This window comes from Dermochelys coriacea, chromosome 27, assembly GCF_009764565.3.
Source record: "Dermochelys coriacea isolate rDerCor1 chromosome 27, rDerCor1.pri.v4, whole genome shotgun sequence".
NCBI classification, from domain to species: Eukaryota; Metazoa; Chordata; order Testudines; family Dermochelyidae; genus Dermochelys; species Dermochelys coriacea.
The window spans coordinates 3857114-3876606 of record NC_050094.1 but is presented as its reverse complement, the minus strand read 5'-3'; the positions used below and the strand labels follow the sequence as shown (position 1 = coordinate 3876606).

General features: G+C 51.9%; 1 protein-coding gene across 1 annotated transcript in view; it reads left to right on the top strand.

The window, feature by feature from the left end:
- The first annotated feature begins 3263 nt into the window (after positions 1-3263).
- Positions 3264-19493, top strand: part of LOC119848951 (alpha-2-macroglobulin-like protein 1) — an 83173-nt gene continuing 66943 nt past the window's right edge. The window contains exons 1-8 of the mRNA XM_038385410.1: positions 3264-3334; positions 4374-4563; positions 5006-5168; positions 5636-5688; positions 6723-6743; positions 7580-7733; positions 9607-9691; positions 9960-10089. Coding sequence (XP_038241338.1) covers positions 3264-3334; positions 4374-4563; positions 5006-5168; positions 5636-5688; positions 6723-6743; positions 7580-7733; positions 9607-9691; positions 9960-10089 — 867 coding nt within the window. The remainder of the gene's footprint in view (positions 3335-4373; positions 4564-5005; positions 5169-5635; positions 5689-6722; positions 6744-7579; positions 7734-9606; positions 9692-9959; positions 10090-19493) is intronic.

Genomic DNA, 19493 nt, shown 5'->3' with positions numbered 1-19493 from the left:
CACCGCCCTGAAATCTTTTTCAGAGTCACCCATCCTGTAAGTATGGCCTATAGTCTTTGTTTCCAGATGTGTAAATTTACATTTAGCCACATTGAAACTCATATTGTTTGCTTGCCCCCAGTTTACCAAATGTATCAGTAAACTGTCTTCTTCGTTGTTTACCACTCCCTCAATTTGTGTGTTGTCTGCAGGCTTCATCACTGATTATTTTAGGTTTTCTTCCAGGTCATTGATAAAAATGTTAAATATCATAGGACAAAAAAATGATCCTTACGCGACCCCCTGGAAACTCCCCTGATCAATCATGGTTCCCCATTTACACTTACATTTTGAGACCTATCAGTTAGCCAGTTTTTAATCCGTTTAATGCGTGCCATGTTAATTTTATATAATGTTCCAATTTTTTAATCAAAATGTGTAGTATCAATCAAACCCCTTACAGAAATCTCACTATAGTATATCAACACTATTACCTTTATCTACCAAACTTATAATCTCATCAAAAAAAGATATCAAATTAGTTTGACAGGATCTGATTTCCATAAGCCCATGCTAATTGGCATTAATCATATGACTCTCTTCTAGTTCTTTATTAACTAAGTCCCGTATCAGCCACTCCATTATTGTGCCAGGGATCCATGTCAGACTGACAGGCCTCTAATTACCCAGGTTATCCCATATACTATTTCAAGTATTAGCACAACATTAGCTTTCTCCCAGTTGTCTGGAACTTCCCCCGTGTTCAAGACTTACTGAGAATCACCATTAATGGTCCAGCGAGCTCCTCAGCCAGCCCTTTTAAAACTCTTGGATATAAGTTATCTGAAGCTGCTGATTTTAAAATGTCTCACTTTTGGTAGCTGCTGTTTCACATTCTCCCCAGATACTAGTGGAAGGGAACGAGTGTTCTCCCCTTAATATGATATGACAACTTTATCTGTTTTTTTCCCAAATGCAGAACAGAAATATTTATTGACAGGTTTCAGAGTAGCAGCCGTGTTAGTCTGTATTCGCAAAAAGAAAAGGAGTACTTGTGGCACCTTAGAGACTAACAAATTTATTAGAGCATAAGCTTTCGTGAGCTGTAGCTCACGAAAGCTTATGCTCTAATAAATTTGTTAGTCTCTAAGGTGCCACAAGTACTCCTTTTCTTTTTGAGAAATATTTATTGAACCCTTCTGCCTTCTCAGCATTCAGGAGCAGCAGAAGCTCCCAAAAAGTGGGGAGCCACTGGCGACCAAGCAATGGCCCCACCTTTGCATCACCCACTCCACCCGAGACCACATCCCCATGTCACCTCTTTCCCCCAAAACCTCACCCCCCCCATTCCCTCCTGTCAGCCCCCTTGAACCCATTGCTTGCCCTTACAGATAGTAAAAAGTGGGAAGGCATAGCCCTGCCACTTTTAAAAGTGATGGGGCCATGGCCCCTTGGCACCCCCATTCCAGTGCCCTTGTCTGTATTTTTATTGATAATTCTCCGATTTCATCTAGTAATTGACCAGTATCATAGTTAGAATTCAAATTGTTCTTAAGAACCAGTTTTTAAAGTATATTATTGTCCTTAATTCTGCTGGCCATATATTTCTTCTTGTATCCCTTTGCTTTCCTTATCAATTTTCTTCAGTTCTTAGTTTCTGATTTATACTTATTACTGTCAACTTCTCCCTTCTTCCCTTTGGTATACATCATTTTAAAAAATATTTTATAGTTGCTTTCATGTGCCTTCTAAGCCAGGTCAGTTTTTTAACCAATATGGCTTCTTTCCTTGATTGTGCTTTTTGGAGCATCTAATAAAGTGTTCTTAAACAATTTACAGTTATCTTTTCTGATTAAATTCTTCCTCCCAGCTTGTTTGGCTCATAATTGTTTTCAGCTTTGTGAAATTGGCCCTTTCACAGCACCAAGTACAAATATTTCTGGTTAGGACTTTATTCTGTTGGTGCATTATAAATGTGATTGTCAGGATCACTTGTACCTAGGCTATCGTTCATTTTTAGTTCTGTGATCAGTTCCTCTTTACCTCTCAAGACGAGGGCTAATGTAGAATACTCCCATGCTGGATGCAACACTTTTTGAGTTAGGAAATTGTCATCTTTAATATGGTGAAATTCCATGATGATTTTGGTATTAGCAGCATCACACCACCACCATGTGTCACTCACACTCAAATCCCCCATGATCACGCAGCGTTTTTTCCTATACTCTATAAAGAGCTGCATAAGGAGCTTCTCATCCTGTTCCTTAGTGTGATTTGGTGATCTGCCTCAGACACCAGCTAACCTTCCATCTTGTGCTGTATCAGTTAGGATAGTGATCCATACCCATTCAAGATCATTTTCTCTGAAGTTGTCAGTGACTCGGAAACAAGTCTGAGACACCCTACTGACTTTGGGCACATGGCAATGTTCCGTATTTTATAATCTAGCCAGATTGACATGGATTTTCATGGCATCAGGAAAAACCCTTCTCTTCCCCTAGCAGAATCCCTCTGCCAAATTTCAATTCCAGGCTCCGAGGCATGGAGGTGCTAGAACTCCTCAAAGAAATGCTCAGAAAAATGGATTGCCCTGGAAAAAACTACCTGTGTTAATGCTAACCGTGTTCTAAGAAACAGTGTGATTAGTTTTTGCTGAAAGTTTACCAAAAAAATTCAACCCAAGGCAGAGACTGAGCATAGAAAGTTCCTCCCCGGCAGTCCCAGTTTGGGAAAGTTAGAAGCAATTATGAATGGGGTTTTCATGAGACATGCTCAATAACCCCAATATTCCTCTCATTTGCATTGCAGTAGTGGGGTCGCTGCCAGAACCCACTTTAACTAACTCATTTCTCAGCAAGCTCCTCCCTCCCCCCTGCTCCTGCCAGGGCTTTCCCAGCATCCTGGCTACTGCACCACCACCAACCCCCAGAGGGGCCCCACCCCCTGCCCTGTAACCAATGCAAGGGGCCTCCTGGCCCACCTGAGCCTTTGCCAGGCAGCATCCTCTGATTCAAGTTGCAACAACCTGTCAGAGCCTCAAATCCAGCAGCTGTGGGTGGTGGGTAAATATTGTCCTGGCTGCGTCCCCCAGCTCCAGCCAGAGACCTGACATGACCCTTGTTTACCCTGGATCAAAGCGAAACTCTGGCTCCAGAGTCTATATCAGGACAGAGCAGGCTGGTCTCCAGCACAGAGTGGGGAGGAGAGAGAGAGGGAGAAGGACCCAGAGGGGGGTGACGTGTGTGTGTCCCCTTGCACCTGCCCATCTGACTGAAACCCCAGGAATGGGGGCCCCAGTAACCCCGGCCTGCCTGCTGCTCCTCCTGCACCTCACAGCTGGGACGTCTGCAGAGCCGTAAGCCCTGTCCGTGTCTGTCTGTCTCTGTGGTGGGCGGTGCTGGGCGGGGGGGTTGGAAGCAGTCGAGGGCACCGAGCAGGGGGCTGCTCACTCCAAAACTGACAGGACAATTCCGTTCTCCCCTGGGAACTCAGACCCCGACGCTAGGTCCCTCCTGGCCCCCTGGTCTTGCCCCTCCTAGCACCGGGGGAGGTTGGCTCTGGTTAAGACAGTGGCTTGGGGAGCAGGAGAGCTGGGTTCAGTGCCCAGCTCTGCTACAGACGCCCTGTGCGCCCCCGGCCAGACACCGACCCTCTGAGCCTCAGCTCCGCTCTGTACCATGGGGTGATAATCCTCTGTGGCCGCCTGCTCCCTCAGCCTGTCACCTCCTCGGGCCACGGCCTGTCTCTGCCTGCGGGTCTGTCCAGCCCCAGTGCAGGGGGGCCAGGCTGGGCTGGGTCTCCAGGCCACAGTGAAATAGAACAGTAATTACCGACGAACACAGGGCGTTAAACGAACGTCTCAGCCAGAACCTGGGAGTGCCCCGAAGGTGCAAACGCCGAAGGGTCCCTGCGAGAGCGGGCGGAGGCCCCGGGGTGCAGAGTGGCCTGGGGGTGGGGGTGGGGTTGTAGCTAAGCTGGTTACTGGCTGCAAAGGGCTCAGGTGCTCAGTCCAGCCCCAGACTAATCAGCCCCCCCGGCCCCTGCTGTGCATAGGGGCCTCTGTTCACTCTCAGCACCACTAGCTCCCCACTTCTGGGGAGACCGAGCAGCCAAGGAGCCAGGGATGGATGGGGACTGAGCCCCTCTCTGTGCCCCTGGGGCCCCTCCAGCTCTGCGGGAGGCAGGCTGGGGCGGGGGATGCAGCGGGGGGGGCCTTGCCCTGCCCCTGCCCTGTGGTTAGAGAAACGAACCAGCCTCCAGCCCCGTCGACCCAGCTCTGTCCCCAGCAGGAGGGACACACAGGAATCGGGAGTCACCCCCAGCCCTGGGGGAGGCTCTGGGCTCTCCCCTGCCCTCCCCCTCCCGCACTGCCCATGGTGCTTTCCCCTCCCCAGGCACTATGTGGTGGTGAGCCCAGCCGCGCTCTACCACCCGCACACGGGGACGGTGTCAGTTCATCTCAGCGACCTCAACGAGACCGTCCGGGTGAGCGTCCGGCTGGAGAGGGGGGATGGGTCCAGCGCTATCCCCCTGCTGGAGAGAGAGGTCCAGGGGCCCCGTCTGCACGAGAACGTGCGCTTCCAGGTGAGCCCTCGCCCGCAGCCATGGGCACGGCCCCGGGCACTGGTCGTGGGCACGGAGCCCGTCAGCCCCGGGTCTGCAGCCCCCACCCAGCCTCAGGGCCCGGGCACAGCAGGGCTCAGGGGACTGGCCTGGGCACGGAGCTGGTCACTCGATGGGCAGCTGTAGCCACAGAACTTGAGACCATCCCTCAGCAGCGACAGGCAGGAGGGAGCGGGGATGGGGAGGGGGGTACAGAGAGCGCCCTGGCTTCCAACTCCATCGAGCACCCCAGTTTCATGCTCCCTCCCATTCAGGGCCCCCAGGCTGAGGAGGGGTTTCCTGTGTTGGGGGGGCTGGAACAGGGACTCACAAACACCACTGCCCCCCTCCCCACACGATAGCGGGTCTGCACTATGACCAGCCCGTTACCAGCTGCTGTGGCCTTGCTGGGGTCCCGGTGCAGGTTCCAGCCCCGTCCGGGGGGCAGCAGGAAGTGGCAGAGCTGCACGTCTCGATCCGGGGAGATGCCCTGCAGTTCTCTGAGCGGAAGAAAGTGCTGCTGCGGGCACTGGAGCCCGGGACCTTTGTGCAGACGGACAAGGCTGTCTACAAGCCGGGACAGACAGGTGAGAGGGTAGGAGCTGCTGGAGGGAGAGTCCTGGGGCCCCAGCCCCTTGGGACGGACTCCTGGGCTCTGGGGTCAGGCTGGGGGACTCGCGAGGGATACGGGTCTCTCACTTCCAGGCCTGTCTGCACCTGGTCCCATGGGGTGAGAGGCCCAAAACCTGAGGCCTGTTTGGGGGCCTGTATGGAACCAAGTGGGGGTCTCAGCCCGTCCTTGGTGATGGCACAGACGCTGCAGGGGCACCAATCAGCCCCCCCTGGCAGCCTCCAGCCATGCAGGGCAGGGCTGTGGTCGTTGGCAGAGGGCAGCGCGGGGAAGCTGGCACTGCACTGCCCGGGCTGTGCCCATTCTGTGGGTTCACAGAGGCCGTCAGTGCCCGGGTGTCCGGCTGGCACCTTCCCCAGCTGGGAATTCACTCAGACAAACCAAGCCAGGGCTGATCCCACCTCTGTCTCTGCTCCTTTCCAGTGAAGTTTCGAATCGTCAGTTTGGACAAAGACTTCATTCCCAGTGCCAAGAAGGTGAGAGCTGGGGGCAGGGGCCAGGGGCAGGGTAACAGGGCCCTAGTGCACTGAACACACTAGGTGTGTCTACACCAGGCAGGCCATTCATCCGGTTTGAAATCAGACAGTCCTCTTCCTGAGTGGTTTGCCCCCGTCCAGTACATGCTTGTGTCTGGTATTGGATGGGGGGCGCCCTTTGGAAGAGCGCACTGCTCCGCCCCTACTGGTGTGAACTCACACACACTGAGTGTGCGAGGTCACGCCAGCTGGGAGGGTCCACACCATTCCTGGAAACACCGGGATCTCCGGTATCCTGGGAATGTCTCAGCTGTCACCCCGGTCTTCTCTGCTGCTGGGGGTGAGTCTCCCAGGGCAGGTTAACAGACTTGCAATAGCAGGGCTTGTGCTGGCCGGCTGAAAACAGCAGTGTGGACCCACCCCCCTGGGGCCTAGTGCCTTGGGCAGTCGCCTCTGTTGTTTGCAGTCTCTTTACTACGCAGAGAGGGGTGATTGCACATGGCATTGAGCCTGAATGAGGGCGCTGGGCACCCCCTGGCTTTAGTGAAGTCTGTGATTGGCTGTGGATGCCAGCCCCCCCCCCCCCCCCGGGATGACAGTCATTAGCACCTTTCAGTCTAACTGTGCTGGGCGCTCTGAGTGAGGTGGCAGAATCGGGCCCAGTGTGGAAATACAGATTGACAGCTCCCCTCGCAGCCATCTCGCCCGGCCTTAGACTGCCCCTTGGCAGAGACCCCAGCCTCTCGCCCGGCTCCTCCTCACACACAGACCAGCCACTGCCCTGCATCCGCCACTGCAGGGAGGGGAGGGGCCCATGGGAGGTGCGAGGGCTCCAGCCTCATGGTCCCAGTGTGGACAGGGCTGTGGGCTCCCCTTCCGGTCCCTGCTCTCTCGGTCACCCCCGCTGCCGTCTGCATGATCCCCCATGGCCCCAGAGACACCCGGGCCCTGGGGAAGTCACAGGCAGAGCCCTGGGCAGTGGGGGGTGTTTCCTGTCCCTCTAACCAGCCATGTCCTGTCTGTTTGCTTTGCAGCTGCCCCTGGTGACTCTGCAGGTCAGTCTGTGCCTCTCCAGCCTCCTCCTCTTCCTGTCTGGCTCATCTGAGGGCACCCAGGGGTATTCGGTGGTGGGGATCCCAGAGGAGTTTGGGCTGTGACCACAGTGTCCAGCAATCCAGCCCTAGACCCCTCTGCCCCGCTGTGGGGGTGCAAAGTGTCCCAGAGCACAGGGCCTTTCTGGGCTGGACCGCATGGGGGGCTGGGAGGGGATATTTGTAGCATCGGGTTACATCCTCCCCACCCTGAGTTTGCAGAGTCTGAGGTTGTCTGTCCGGGAGGCCGGTGGGTTTGGGGCTGGCTGGGATCCCTGCCTGAGTCACTTACCCCGAATGTTCCCAGCCCCCGAACTCTGGGTCAGGCGGTGACTTGATCAGCCCAGTGGGGAACTCAGCGGGGAGCTCCCGTGGGAGCTTGAATGGGAGAAGGGCAGGGGAGGAGGGAGGGTCTCTGGGAGCTGCAGGGGTAGAGGGGAGGGGTGGAGGTTTGGGGGGCTGTGTGGGGGGTGGCGAACAGGGAACATACCCACAGAGGCCTAGCACTGAGATGGAAATGGTCCCTACGGCATGTTCCCGGGGCTTCATCCAGGCTGGAGATGGGGCGTCCCTTGGGAGCCTGTTCCCCTCCACAGGCGGTGCCCTCGGGTCAGGGCTGAGGGGTGCTGGCAGGGCCCCTTGCCCAGCGGCTGCCCGGAGGTGTCTGCTCCAGGCTAAGGAGAAGGATTTGAGCCCCCGGCCGTCGATCCAGCCCCGTCGGCAGCACGAGGCACTCGGGGGCTGCCGGGGACGAGCCGTGTGTGGGGGCAGCTGCTGAGCAGGGTCTGTCCGTGTGCCAGGATCCCAGCGGGAACCGCATCGCCCAGTGGCGAGATGTGACTCCGCAGCAGGGCATCGTGGATCTGTCCCTCCCGCTGCCTGCAGAGCCGGCCCTGGGGACGTACGCCATCGAGGCGCAGGGGACGAGGCACTCGTTCAGCGTGGAGGAATACGGTGGGCAGCGGAGCCCAGGGCAGTGACTGAGGCCACGGGTCCAGCACGCGTCTCCCAACCCCATCTGTGCACCTCCTGGAGCACAAGGGGCTCTTCACACATACACACCCTTCCCAGAGCGGGTGCTGCTGGGAGGGGGAGGGAAATGTCACTGGTCCCTCTCCATCCCCCACCCAAAAAAACCCTTCTCTGAGTACTGTGGGGGAGGGGGAGAGAAGAGCTCTGAGGTTTCCCTTGAAACAGCTGGCACCTACCCCCACCCTCGCCCCAGACACCTGCCCCGACCCCATCCCCACTGCCTCCCACCCCTCGCTTCCCCACACACCCTGCCTGTGAGCCCCACTTCCCCAATGCTCCCACCTTTCCCCTGCTGGCCAACCCCCCATTCCGTAATCAGGAGGGAAAAAGCAGGCACCCCACTACTTCCCACCCCACCCAGTGCCCCATGCCAGCCCTGAACATTCACCCAGCCCCAATACATGCTCCCCTCCTGGGACTTGTGGGCTTCAGAGCCGTATAGCCAGCTTTTGTCAGTGCCCCAGGACGGCCCGGACCCTGAGGGACAAAGTGCCCTGGAGTAGCCCCCTGGCTTCTCTGGGCTGAGCCCAGGTGTGAATTTGGCCCTTTCTGTCCAGGCTGCCTGGTGGGGCCTGGCAGGGGGCAAGGTCCCAGCCGAACACCAGCTCCCGGAGGGGAACAGCCAGGACCTTATCAGCCAGGAGAAACGCCCACGTCCACTGGGCCCCGTGGTTCCTGGCCCTGGTCCTGCTCTTAGCCCCACATGGTCCCTGGCATGTCCCCGCTCTCAGACCCATGTTGTCCCTGGTCCAAACCCCTGGTCTCGAGCTAGGGTGACCATACATCCTGTTTTGGCCAGGACAGTCCTTTTTTTTAAGCTCTGTCCCACTGTCCCAACTATTTTTGGCAAAAGTGGGCATTTGTCCTATTTGCTCTTGCCAACTTGATCTGCGGGGGGTAGAGGAACTTGTGGGGGGGGGCGAGCGGCAATGCCAGCCCCAAGCACGGGGGAGGCACGGCTCTCGCGGGGGGTAGGCGGGGCGTGAGCAAACGGTGACACCATCCCCAGCCTTTGGGAAATATGATCACCCCATCTAGTATGTGGGGTTGGGGGCAAGAGGTTTGGAATGCAGGATGGGGTTCAGGGCTGGGGCAGAGGGTTGGGGTGTGGGCTCTGGCTGGGGGTGTGAGCTCTGGGGTGGGGCCGGGGATAAGGGGTTTGGGGTGCAGGAGGGTGCTCTGGACTGGGATCGAGGAGTTTGGAGGGTGGGAGAGGGATCAGGGCTGGGGCTGGGGTGGGGGTTGGGGCATGGGAGGGGGTGAGGGATGCAGGCTGCGGGCATTACTTATCTTAAGCAGCTCCTGGAAGCAGCGGCATGTCCCGCCCTGTGGCTTCCAGCCACGGTTCCCAGCCAATGGGAGCTGTGGGGGGTGGCGCTTGGGGCGGGGTTAGCGTGTGGAGCCCCCTGGCTGCCCCTACAGGTAGGAGCCGAAGGGGGGATATGCCGATGCTTCCAGGAGCAGCATGTAGCCATGGCACACAGGTAGCCTGCCTTAGCCCTGCTACCCTGCCGACCGGACTTTCAATGGCCTGTGGTGCCAACCGGAGCCGCCAGGGTCTCTTTTCGACCGGGTATTCCACTTGAAAACTGGACACCTGGGAACCCTACTGCTACAGCCTAAAGCCTCTTCCCAGCCCTGCTGCATTTCTGGGCCCTTCCCCTTCCCAGCCCTGCTGGCAGGTTGGTGCAGGGGCTGCAAGACACAGGGAGAAGCTCTAAGGCCGAGGATCACAATGAAACCCCCAAGCTGGGGCTGCAGGTCAGTTTCACCCCGTCTCTCTCTGCCCCCCCAGTGCTGCCCAAGTTCGAAGTGATCCTTGAGCTGCCCCCTGTGGTGACGGTGCTGGATGAGACGCTCCTGCTGCGAGTGTGCGGCCGGTGAGTCTGAAAGCAGCCCTGCCGGGCCGATAAAACAGGGGGCTGGTACCGCCCTGGACCTGCCTCCCCACCCCGGCCCCCTCGGCCAGGATCTGACCTGCCCCTTCCCTGCCTGCCCCCTGCTTTGCCCCATGCTCATGGCCAGGGCTCCCTGGGGCTCTCACTCCCATCTACATGACCAGCCCCACCCCAGCAGGGACCTCCCCATGGGCAGGGGCATTGGCCTCCTCTCCTCCCACTTACCGTCTCCCTCCCCTCTGCTAATCAGATACACCTACGGGAAGCCCGTCCTGGGGAGGGTCCAGGCCAGCCTGTGTCGGGAGAAACAACTATCATATCTCTGGTACCGTCTTGATGCCGAGCTAACCAGGGCTCTGTGCACGGAGCTTTCTGGCCAGGTGAGTGTGACTGGGGGTGGGGGGAGGGGAGGTACCTGGCATGCTGCTGGAGGAGACTCCTCTCCATGCTTTTCTTACATTGGTCAGAGGGGGCGCTGTGATCTGCCTTGATGATGTTGGTGACATTGGTGTAAGTGCAGGCGAATCAGGGCCTGGATCCATCAGGGTCCCCCATCTGGCAGGCTGGGGGGTGGGGACATAAGAACGGCCATACAGGTCAGAGCAAAGGTCCATCTAGTCCAGTGTCCTATCTTCTGACAGTGGCCAGTGCCAGGTGCCCCAGAGGGAATGAACAGAACAGGGAATCATCGAGTGATCCATCCCTTGTCGCCCATTCCCAGCCTCTGGCAAACAGAGGCTAGGGACACCATCCCAGCCCATACTGGCTAATAGCCATTGATGGACCTATCCTCCATGAACTTACCTAGTTCTTTTAGGAACCCTGTTAGAGTCTTGGCCTTCACAACATCCTCTGGCAAGGAGTTCCACAGGTTGACTGTGCGTTGTGTGAAAAAATACTTCCTTTTGTTTGTTTTAAACCTGCTGCCTATTAATTTCATGTGGTGAACCCTAGTTCTTATGTTATGAGAAGGAGTAAATAACACTTCCTTATTCACTTTCTCTGCACCACTCATGATTTTATAGACCTCTGTCCTATCCTCCCTTAGTCGTCTCTTTTCCAAGCTGAAAAGTCCCAGTCTTATTAATCTCTCCTCATATGACAGCTGTTCCATACCCCCTAATCATTTTTGTTGCCCTTTTCTGAATCTTTTCCAATTCCAACATATCTTTTTTGAGATGAGACGACCACATCTGCACACAGTATTCAAGATGTGGGCTTACCAGGGATTTATATAGAGACAATATGATATTTTCTGTCTTATTATTTATCCCTTTCTTGATGATTCCCAACATTCTGTTCGCTTTTTTGACTGCCGCTGCACATTGAGTGGGTGTTTTGAGAGAACAATGCATGAGGACTCCAAGATCTTTCTTGAGTGGTAATAACCAATTTAGACCCCATCATTTTATATGTATAGTTGGGATCTGTGTTCCTGTAAGCTGCAAGAGATGAGATTTAAGTGCCACCCAGCTAATTAGCAGAGCAGACACAGCCCTCAGCATGCAGTCAGGTCCCCCTCCCCTGTACCCCATCTCCACAGAGCAGGGCAGCAGGGACAGCCTGGCTCAGGAGGACTGGGAGCTGCTGCCCTCTGAATGGTGAGTGGCTGAGTGCCTTTCTCAAAGAGACAGTGAGTGCACTGTTTCTGAAATTTCCCCAGCAGCCAGCTCACAGAGTCTATCTCTCTTCCCATCCCCCTCCCCAGGTACCCCATCTCCTCAGAGCTGGGGAGGGGAGACAACAGGGCTCAGGACAGAGCACAAGAGCTTTTAGTGAGTGTCTTAAAGAGACAGCGCACGGCTTTCCCCAGCAGCCCACACACACACTGTCTCTGTGTCATACACACAATCTCTGTATCACACACACACACACACACACACACACACACTCTGTCTCTGTCGCACTCACCTCCCAGCACATACTTGTATTATTGTTGTTAGTACTTCTTAGTACTTCCTGTAATCCACATATATTCTCTGAAAAAACCAGGAGTACTTGTGGCACCTTAGAGACTAACAAATTTATTAGAGCATAAGCTTTCATGGGCTACAGCCCACTTCATCGGATGCCATGAATGGAACATATAGTAAGAAGATATATATACATATATACATACAGAGAAGGTGGAAGTTGCCTTACAAACTGTAAGAGGCTAATTAATTAAGATGAGCTATTATCAGCAGGAGAAAAAAACTTTTGTAGTGATAATCAAGATGGCCCATTTAGATAGTTGACAAGAAGGTGTGAAAAGAAAAGGAGTATTTGTGGCACTTTAGAGACAATGCTTCCACTGCATGCATCCGATGAAGTGAGCTGTAGCTCACGAAAGCTTATGCTCAAATAAATTTGTTAGTCTCTAAGGTGCCACAAGTACTCCTTTTCTTTTTGCGCATACAGACTAACATGGCTGCTACTCTGAAAGAAGGTCTGAGGATACTTAACATGTGGAAGTAGATTCAATATGTGTAATGATCCAGCCACTCCCAGTCTCTATTCAAACCCAGGTTAATGGTATCTAGTTTGCATATTCATTCAAGCTCAGCAGTTTCTCACGGGAGTCTGTTTTTGAAGCTTTTCTGTTGCAGAATTGCCACCCTTAAGTCTTTTACTGAGTGGCCAGTGAGGTTGAAGTGTTCTCCTACCAGTTTTTGAATGTTATGATTCCTGATGTCAGATTTGTGTCCATTTATTCTTTTGCGTAGAGACTGTCCAGTTTGGCCAATGTACATGGCAGAAGGGCATTGCTGGCACATGATGGCATAAATCACATTGGTAGATGTGCAGATGAACGAGCCCCTGCTGGCGTGGCTAATGTGATTAGGTCCTATGATGGTGTCACTTGAATAAATATGTGGACAGAACTGGCATCGAGCTTTGTTGCAAGGATAGTTAGTGTTTTTGGGTTAGTGTTTTTGTTGTGTGGTGTGTGGTTGCTGGAGAGTATTTGCTTCAAGTTGGGACGCTGTCTGTAAGCGAGGACTGGTCTGTCTCCCAAGATTTGTGAGAGTGAGGAATCATTTTTCAGGATAGGTTGTAGATCTTTGATGGTGCGCTGGAGAGGTTTTAGTTGGGGGCTGAAGGTGACAGACTAACATGGCTGCTACTCTGAAACCTGTCATTATGCAAGGCACTGAATTTAGCCGTATGGAATGGAAATCCATCAACTTCATGAAAAAACTCGTACAGATGCAGACAGACATCATCTTCCTTTTCAAATGCAAACAGATGGACATCATACCAAATGGACTGAAGGTAAAATATCCATTACAATCTACATATCACACGGACTATGCTGAGAGATTGTGCCACATGCTCAAAGAAACTACGAAACCACCTGATCAGCATCCTCTACAGCAAACAGGGAAAGATTAAGAATGAGCTCTCAAAACTGGATACTCAGAAAAAAACAACCTTCCACACAAACGTCCTCATGGATAGATTTTACAAAAATTAGACAAGCCATTTACAACACAAATTTTGCTTCTCTACAAAGGAAAAAGGACACTAAACTATCTAAACTGCTACATGCCACAAGGGGCCACAACAATAGTTCCCTTAACCCACCCAACAATATTGTTAATCTTTCCAGCTATACTCTTAGCCCGGCAGAAGAGTCTGTCCTATCTCAGGGCCTCTCCCTCTGCCCCTCCAGGCCCACGAACATGCTTCAGTTCTGTGGTGACCTAGAATCCTATTTTCGACGTCTCCGACTCAAAGAATATTTCCAACACACCTCTGAACAACATACGAACCACAGAATCCTTCCTACTAACACTACAAAAAGAAGGATTCTGCATGGACTCCTCCTGAAAGTTGAAACAACAGACTGGACTTCTACATAGAGTGCTTCCATTGATGTGCACAGGCTGAAATTGTGGAAAAGCAGCATCACTTGCCCCATAAGCTCAGCCGTGCTGAACACAACGCCATCAATAGACTCAGGAGCAACTCTGACATCATAATCAAAAAGGCTGACAAAGGAGGTGCTGTCATCATCATGAATAAATTTGAATATGAACAAGAGGCTGCTAGGCAGCTCTCTAACTCCACATTCTACAGGCCATTATCATCTGATCCCACTGAGGATTACCAAAAGAAAATACACCATCTGCTCAGGAAACTCTCTGAAAAAGCACAGGAACATATCTGTGCAGACACATGCCTAGAACCCCAAGCAGGGGTATTCTATTTACTACCCAAGATCCATAAACCTGGAAATCCTGGACGCCCCATCATCTCAGGCATTGGCACCCTGACAGCAGGATTGTCTGGCTACGTAGACTCCCTCCTCAGGTCCTATGCTACCAGCACTCCCAGCTATCTTTGAAACACCACTGACTTCCTGAGGAAACTACAATCCATCGGTGATCTTCCTGAAAACACCATCTTGGCCACTATGGATGTAGAAGCCTCTACACCAACATTCCACACAAAGATGGACTACAAGCCATAAGGAACAGTATCCCCGATAATGCCATGCAAACCTGGTGGCTGAACTTTGTGACTTTGTTCTCAACCGCAACCATTTCACATGTGGGGACAATATATACCTTCAAGTCAGCGGCACTGCTATGGGTACCCGCATGGCCCCACAGTATGCCAACATTTTTATGGCGGACTTAGAACAACGCTTCCTTAGCTCTCATCCCCTAACGCCCCTACTCTACTTGCGCTACATTGATGACATCTTCATCATCCGGACCCATGGAAAAGAAGCCCGTGAGGAATTCCACCATGATTTCAACAATTTCCATCCCACCATCAACCTCAGCCTGGACCAGTCCACAAAAACGGTCCATTTCCTGGACACTACTGTGCTAATAAACGATGGTCACACAAACACTACCCTATACCGGAAACCTACTGACTGCTATACTTACCTACATGCCTCCAGCTTTCATCTAGACCACACCACATGATCCATTGTCTACAGCCAAACTCTAAGATACAACTGCATTTGCTCCAATCCCTTAGACAGAGACAAACACCTACAAGATCTCTATCAAGCATTCTTACAACTACAATACCCACCTGCTGAAGTGAAGAACCAGATTGACAGAGCCAAGAGTACCCAGATTTCACCTACTACAGGACAGGCCCAACAAAGAAAATAACAGAATGCCACTAACTGTTACCTTCAGCCCCCAACTAAAACCTCTCCAGCGCACCATCAAAGATGTACAACCTATCCTGAAAAATGATCCCCCACTCTCACAGATCTTGGGAGACAGACCAGTCCTTGCTTATAGACAGCCCCCCAACTTGAAGCAAATACTCTCCAGCAACCACACATCACACAACAAAAACACTAACCCAGGAACCTATCCTTGCAACAAAGCCCGATGCCAACTCTGTCCACATATTTATTCAAGTGACACCATCATAGGACCTAATCACATTAGCCACGCCAGCAGGGGCTCGTTCACCTGCACATCTACCAATGTGATATATGCCATCATGTGCCAGCAATGCACTTCTGCCATAAAATTGGCCAAACTGGACAGTCTCTACGCAAAAGAATAAATGGACACAAATCTGACATCAGGAATCATAACATTCAAAAACCGGTAGGAGAACACTTCAACCTCGCTGGCCACTCAGTAAAAGACTTAAGGGTGGCAATTCTGCAACAGAAAAGCTTCAAAAACAGACTCCCGTGAGAAACTGCTGAGCTTGAATGAATATGCAAACTAGATACCATTAACCTGGGTTTGAATAGAGACTGGGAGTGGCTGGGTCATTACACATATTGAATCTATTTCCACATGTTAAGTATCCTCAGACCTTCTTTCAGAGTAGCAGCCGTGTTAGTCTGTATTCGCAAAAAGAAAAGGAGTACTTGTGGCACCTTAGAGACTAACAAATTTATTTGAGCATAAGCTTTCGTGAGCTACAGCTCACTTCATCGGATGCATGCAGTGGAAAGCATTGTCTCTAAAGTGCCACAAATACTCCTTTTCTTTTCACACCTTCTTGTCAACTATCTAAATGGGCCATCTTGATTATCACTACAAAAGTTTTTTTTCTCCTGCTGATAATAGCTCATCTTAATTAATTAGCCTCTTACAGTTTGTAAGGCAACTTCCACCTTCTCTGTATGTATATATGTATATATATCTTCTTACTATATGTTCCATTCATGTCATCCGATGAAGTGGGCTGTAGCCCATGAAAGCTTATGCTCTAATAAATTTGTTAGTCTCTAAGGTGCCACAAGTACTCCTGGGTTTTTTTTGCCGATACAGACTAACTGCTACTCTGAAACCTGTCATATATTCTCTGTAATTTTATTCTTTGAAAGTGTGTTATTTTAGTGTTTTGACTGGTCTATGCATTTCATAATTTTTATTTCTCTTACACTTAAATTTAATTATGTGAGTAGTGAGTTCTAAAATGCCTAACTTGTCCTGGCTGGAGTAATTATTCCTATGCTAACTTTTTAAAAATATATTGCAGTAAACCCAGGACAAACAGTTACCAAAGGGGGGTAATAATTAGTCCTAGGAGTTTAAAAGGCCCTTCCCTATCCACTGAGGAGAGAGAACCATGGGGCAATAAGGTTCAGCTGGAAAAGGGGTTGCTAGGGAACCAATTAGGTTCAGCTGACTCCAACTACTTGGGACCTTTTTAAACCCTCCCCTGGGTGGTGTTGAGGGGGAGAGTGAAGGAGTGAGAGGAGCAGGAGCAGGAGCAGGAGCAGGAGCAGGAGCAGGAGCAGGAGCAGGAGCAGGAGCAGGAGCAGGGAAGGGAAGGGAAGGGGCCAGTAGGCTGTTTGCAGCAAGACACCAAACCTTCCCAGTAGGGAGGCTTCACTTGCTCCCCAGGAGAGAAGGAAAATAAGTACAAGGGACTGACTGAGGAGAGGAGTAGCAGGACCCTGTACCACCTATAAGGATTCGCCTTGCCCCAAACCTGAGTCTCCAAGGCTAAAAAGGACTGAGCCTACGGAGGTGAACAAGGTATTTTGTCACAATATATTATATCTAGGTTTTTTGTTTCTACTGGTGGTACAAATAGGCACAAACCTCGGTACACATAACAAAATGTATTCTGCACATGGATGGAAAAAATTAGTGGGAACATTGGCTGGGATTATGTTTTCCAATGTGCCTTACTTTGCATTTATCAACATTGAATTTCATCTGCAGTTTTCACAGGTTTCAGAGTAGCAGCCATGTTAGTCTGTATTCGCAAAAAGAAAAGGAGTACTTGTGGCACCTGTGACGGGGCAAGGCCAGATGGCTACGGAATAGTGGGAGATAGATATATTAGCTCCAGGCTAAACAAATCCCTGGTACCAGGATAAGTGAAATGGCAGCTTCTCCAGGTCAATTAAGACACCTGGGGTTAATTAAGAACTTTCCAGAAGGCAGGGAGAAGGCTAGGTTGATTGGGACACCTGAAGCCAATCAGGGGCTGGCTGAAACTAGTTAAAAGCCTCCCAGTCAGTGCATGTCAGGAGTTGTGGGAAAAAGTTGCGCGGTTGGAGAGGCTGAGTAGTACACACCATATCAGGTACAAGGAAGGAGGCCATGAGGAAGGGTGAAGTGGAGCTTGAGGAAGTGAGGGCTGCTGTGGGGGAAGTAGCCCAGGGAATTGTACATATCATGTTTCTAAAAGATCAGCTACCATAGCTGATACTATTAGGGTCCCTGGTCTGGAGCCTGGAGTAGAGGGTGGGCCCGGGCTCACCCCGCACCTTTGCCCCTGATTAATCACTGAGACTGGGAGACAACAGAGACTGTGCAAGGAAGGATAACTTCTCCTTACCTCCCTCGCTGGCTTATGATGAAAATGGCTCAGTAGACTGTGACCCTTGTCTCTAGAGAAAGAAGGATTACGTGGAGGGTCACAGTGAGCCTCTGAGGCTAGCGAAATCCGCCAGGAAATGCGGGACCCATGGAGGCAAGGACAGAGCTCTGTCACAACTGGTGTCAGAAGTGGGATTTCGTTCACAGCATGGCGGAAGAAAGAGGGTTTTTTTTTTTTTTTAAAAAAAAAGTGCACTCGGGGTTTGGATTTTTTTTGTTTTGGTTTTTGTTTGTTTGCTTTGTACCACAATGGAGGCGGTGGTAAGAGCTCTGGTACAAGCCACCGCAGCCCAGTAGGAGGCCACCCGGGTTCAGGAAATGGCACAACAGGAGTCTATGCCGCTACAGCAGGAAACCAATCAATTATTGATGAGCCAGGCGACCCAAGATCGTGCCCTCTTGAGAGAGGTGGTGGGCCAACTGAAGAGCTTCACCACCCAGGCCCGAGGGTCTGACGGGACGCAAACCCTGAGGGCCACTGATTGTCTACCAAAGATGACGTCAAGAGATACATTAGCCCCGCATAATTACACCAGGCCAGTGAGGATAAACGGAACAGAGACTACAGCACTTGTGGACTCTGGGAGTGCTATCACCCTCATATCGGGTAAGCTGGTAAAAAATAGTCAGCTGCTACAAGCCAAACACTTAGCAGTGATGTGCATGCATGGGGCCGTGAGCCATTACTCCACCATCCCAGTGGAGATGGAGGTTCAGGGAAACCCCATTGAGGTGACCATAGGCATAGTTCCTAAATTCACATATCCTGTAGTCATTGGGAGGGACTATCCAGAGTTAGATAATTTACTCTCCCCGGAGAGGCTGGAGGGAGGTGGGGACCCTGAGGACAGCGACTCATCACTGGGGGAATGTCAACCCCTGATGTTCGCTGAGATTTCTCAGGATCTGTTCTCAGCCCTCCGAAAGACCCAGAAGACAAAAAAGGACAGGAAGGCCGTGAAGGCCTTGGGAACCCGGATCCTGACCCGGGGCCAGAAGACCTCCCTAGTAGGCAGACGGATGCGAGCAGCCAACAGAGAAACTTCCACCACAGAAGGTGAGCCAGAAGCTGCCCCCGGCCATGACGGCAGCGAGCCGTTGGAAGAAGCAGAAGCCGGCCCCTGGGAGCTTGGGCAGGTTAGATCCGGGAGATAGACTTTTGGGCAGGACCGGGGGAAGACCCCAGATATGATAACGCCAGGAAAAAGGTGGCCGAGATCGATGGGATACCCGTGGATAGGAAGGTCCAGGGTCCTGGACCTTACGTTATAGTGAAGAAAGATCTCCTGTACCGCGTGGTGCAAATGCAGGAGCAAGAGATACAACAACTTCTGGCACCACAAAAACATCAAAAAGCCATATTGAGTCTCGCTCACAGTCACCTGTTTGGAGGACACCTAGGGGTAGAGAAAACCCAGGCACAGATCCTGCGGAGGTTCTTCTGGCCAGGAGTACATGAAGATGTCCGGCGATACTGCATCTCTTGTCTGGAGTGTCAGTTACATAGCCCTCGCCCACACTTGCGGGCTCCTTTGGTACCTCTTCCAATAATAGAGGTTCCTTTTGAATGGATAGCCATGGATCTAGTAGGGGCCCTAGAGAAGACAGCTCGGGGCCACCAACATGTGCTTGTTGTACTGGACTATGCAACCCGGTACCCAGAAGCTGTTCCCCTGCGCAACACAGCTTCCAAGACAATAGCTAAGGAGCTAGTACAGATCTTTGCCCGGGTTGAGCTATCCAAGGAGATATTGACTGATCAAGAGACACCTTTCATGTCCAAGTTGATGAAAGGTCTCTGTTCATTGCTCGATGTACAAGCCCTATGGACCTCCGTATATCACCCACAAACAGATGACCTTGTGGAAAGTTTCAATAGGACCCTCAAGGCCATGATCAGGAAAGTGGTGAGCCGGGATGGGAAAGATTGGGATACCCTATTGTCTTACCTCATGTTCGCCATCCGGGAG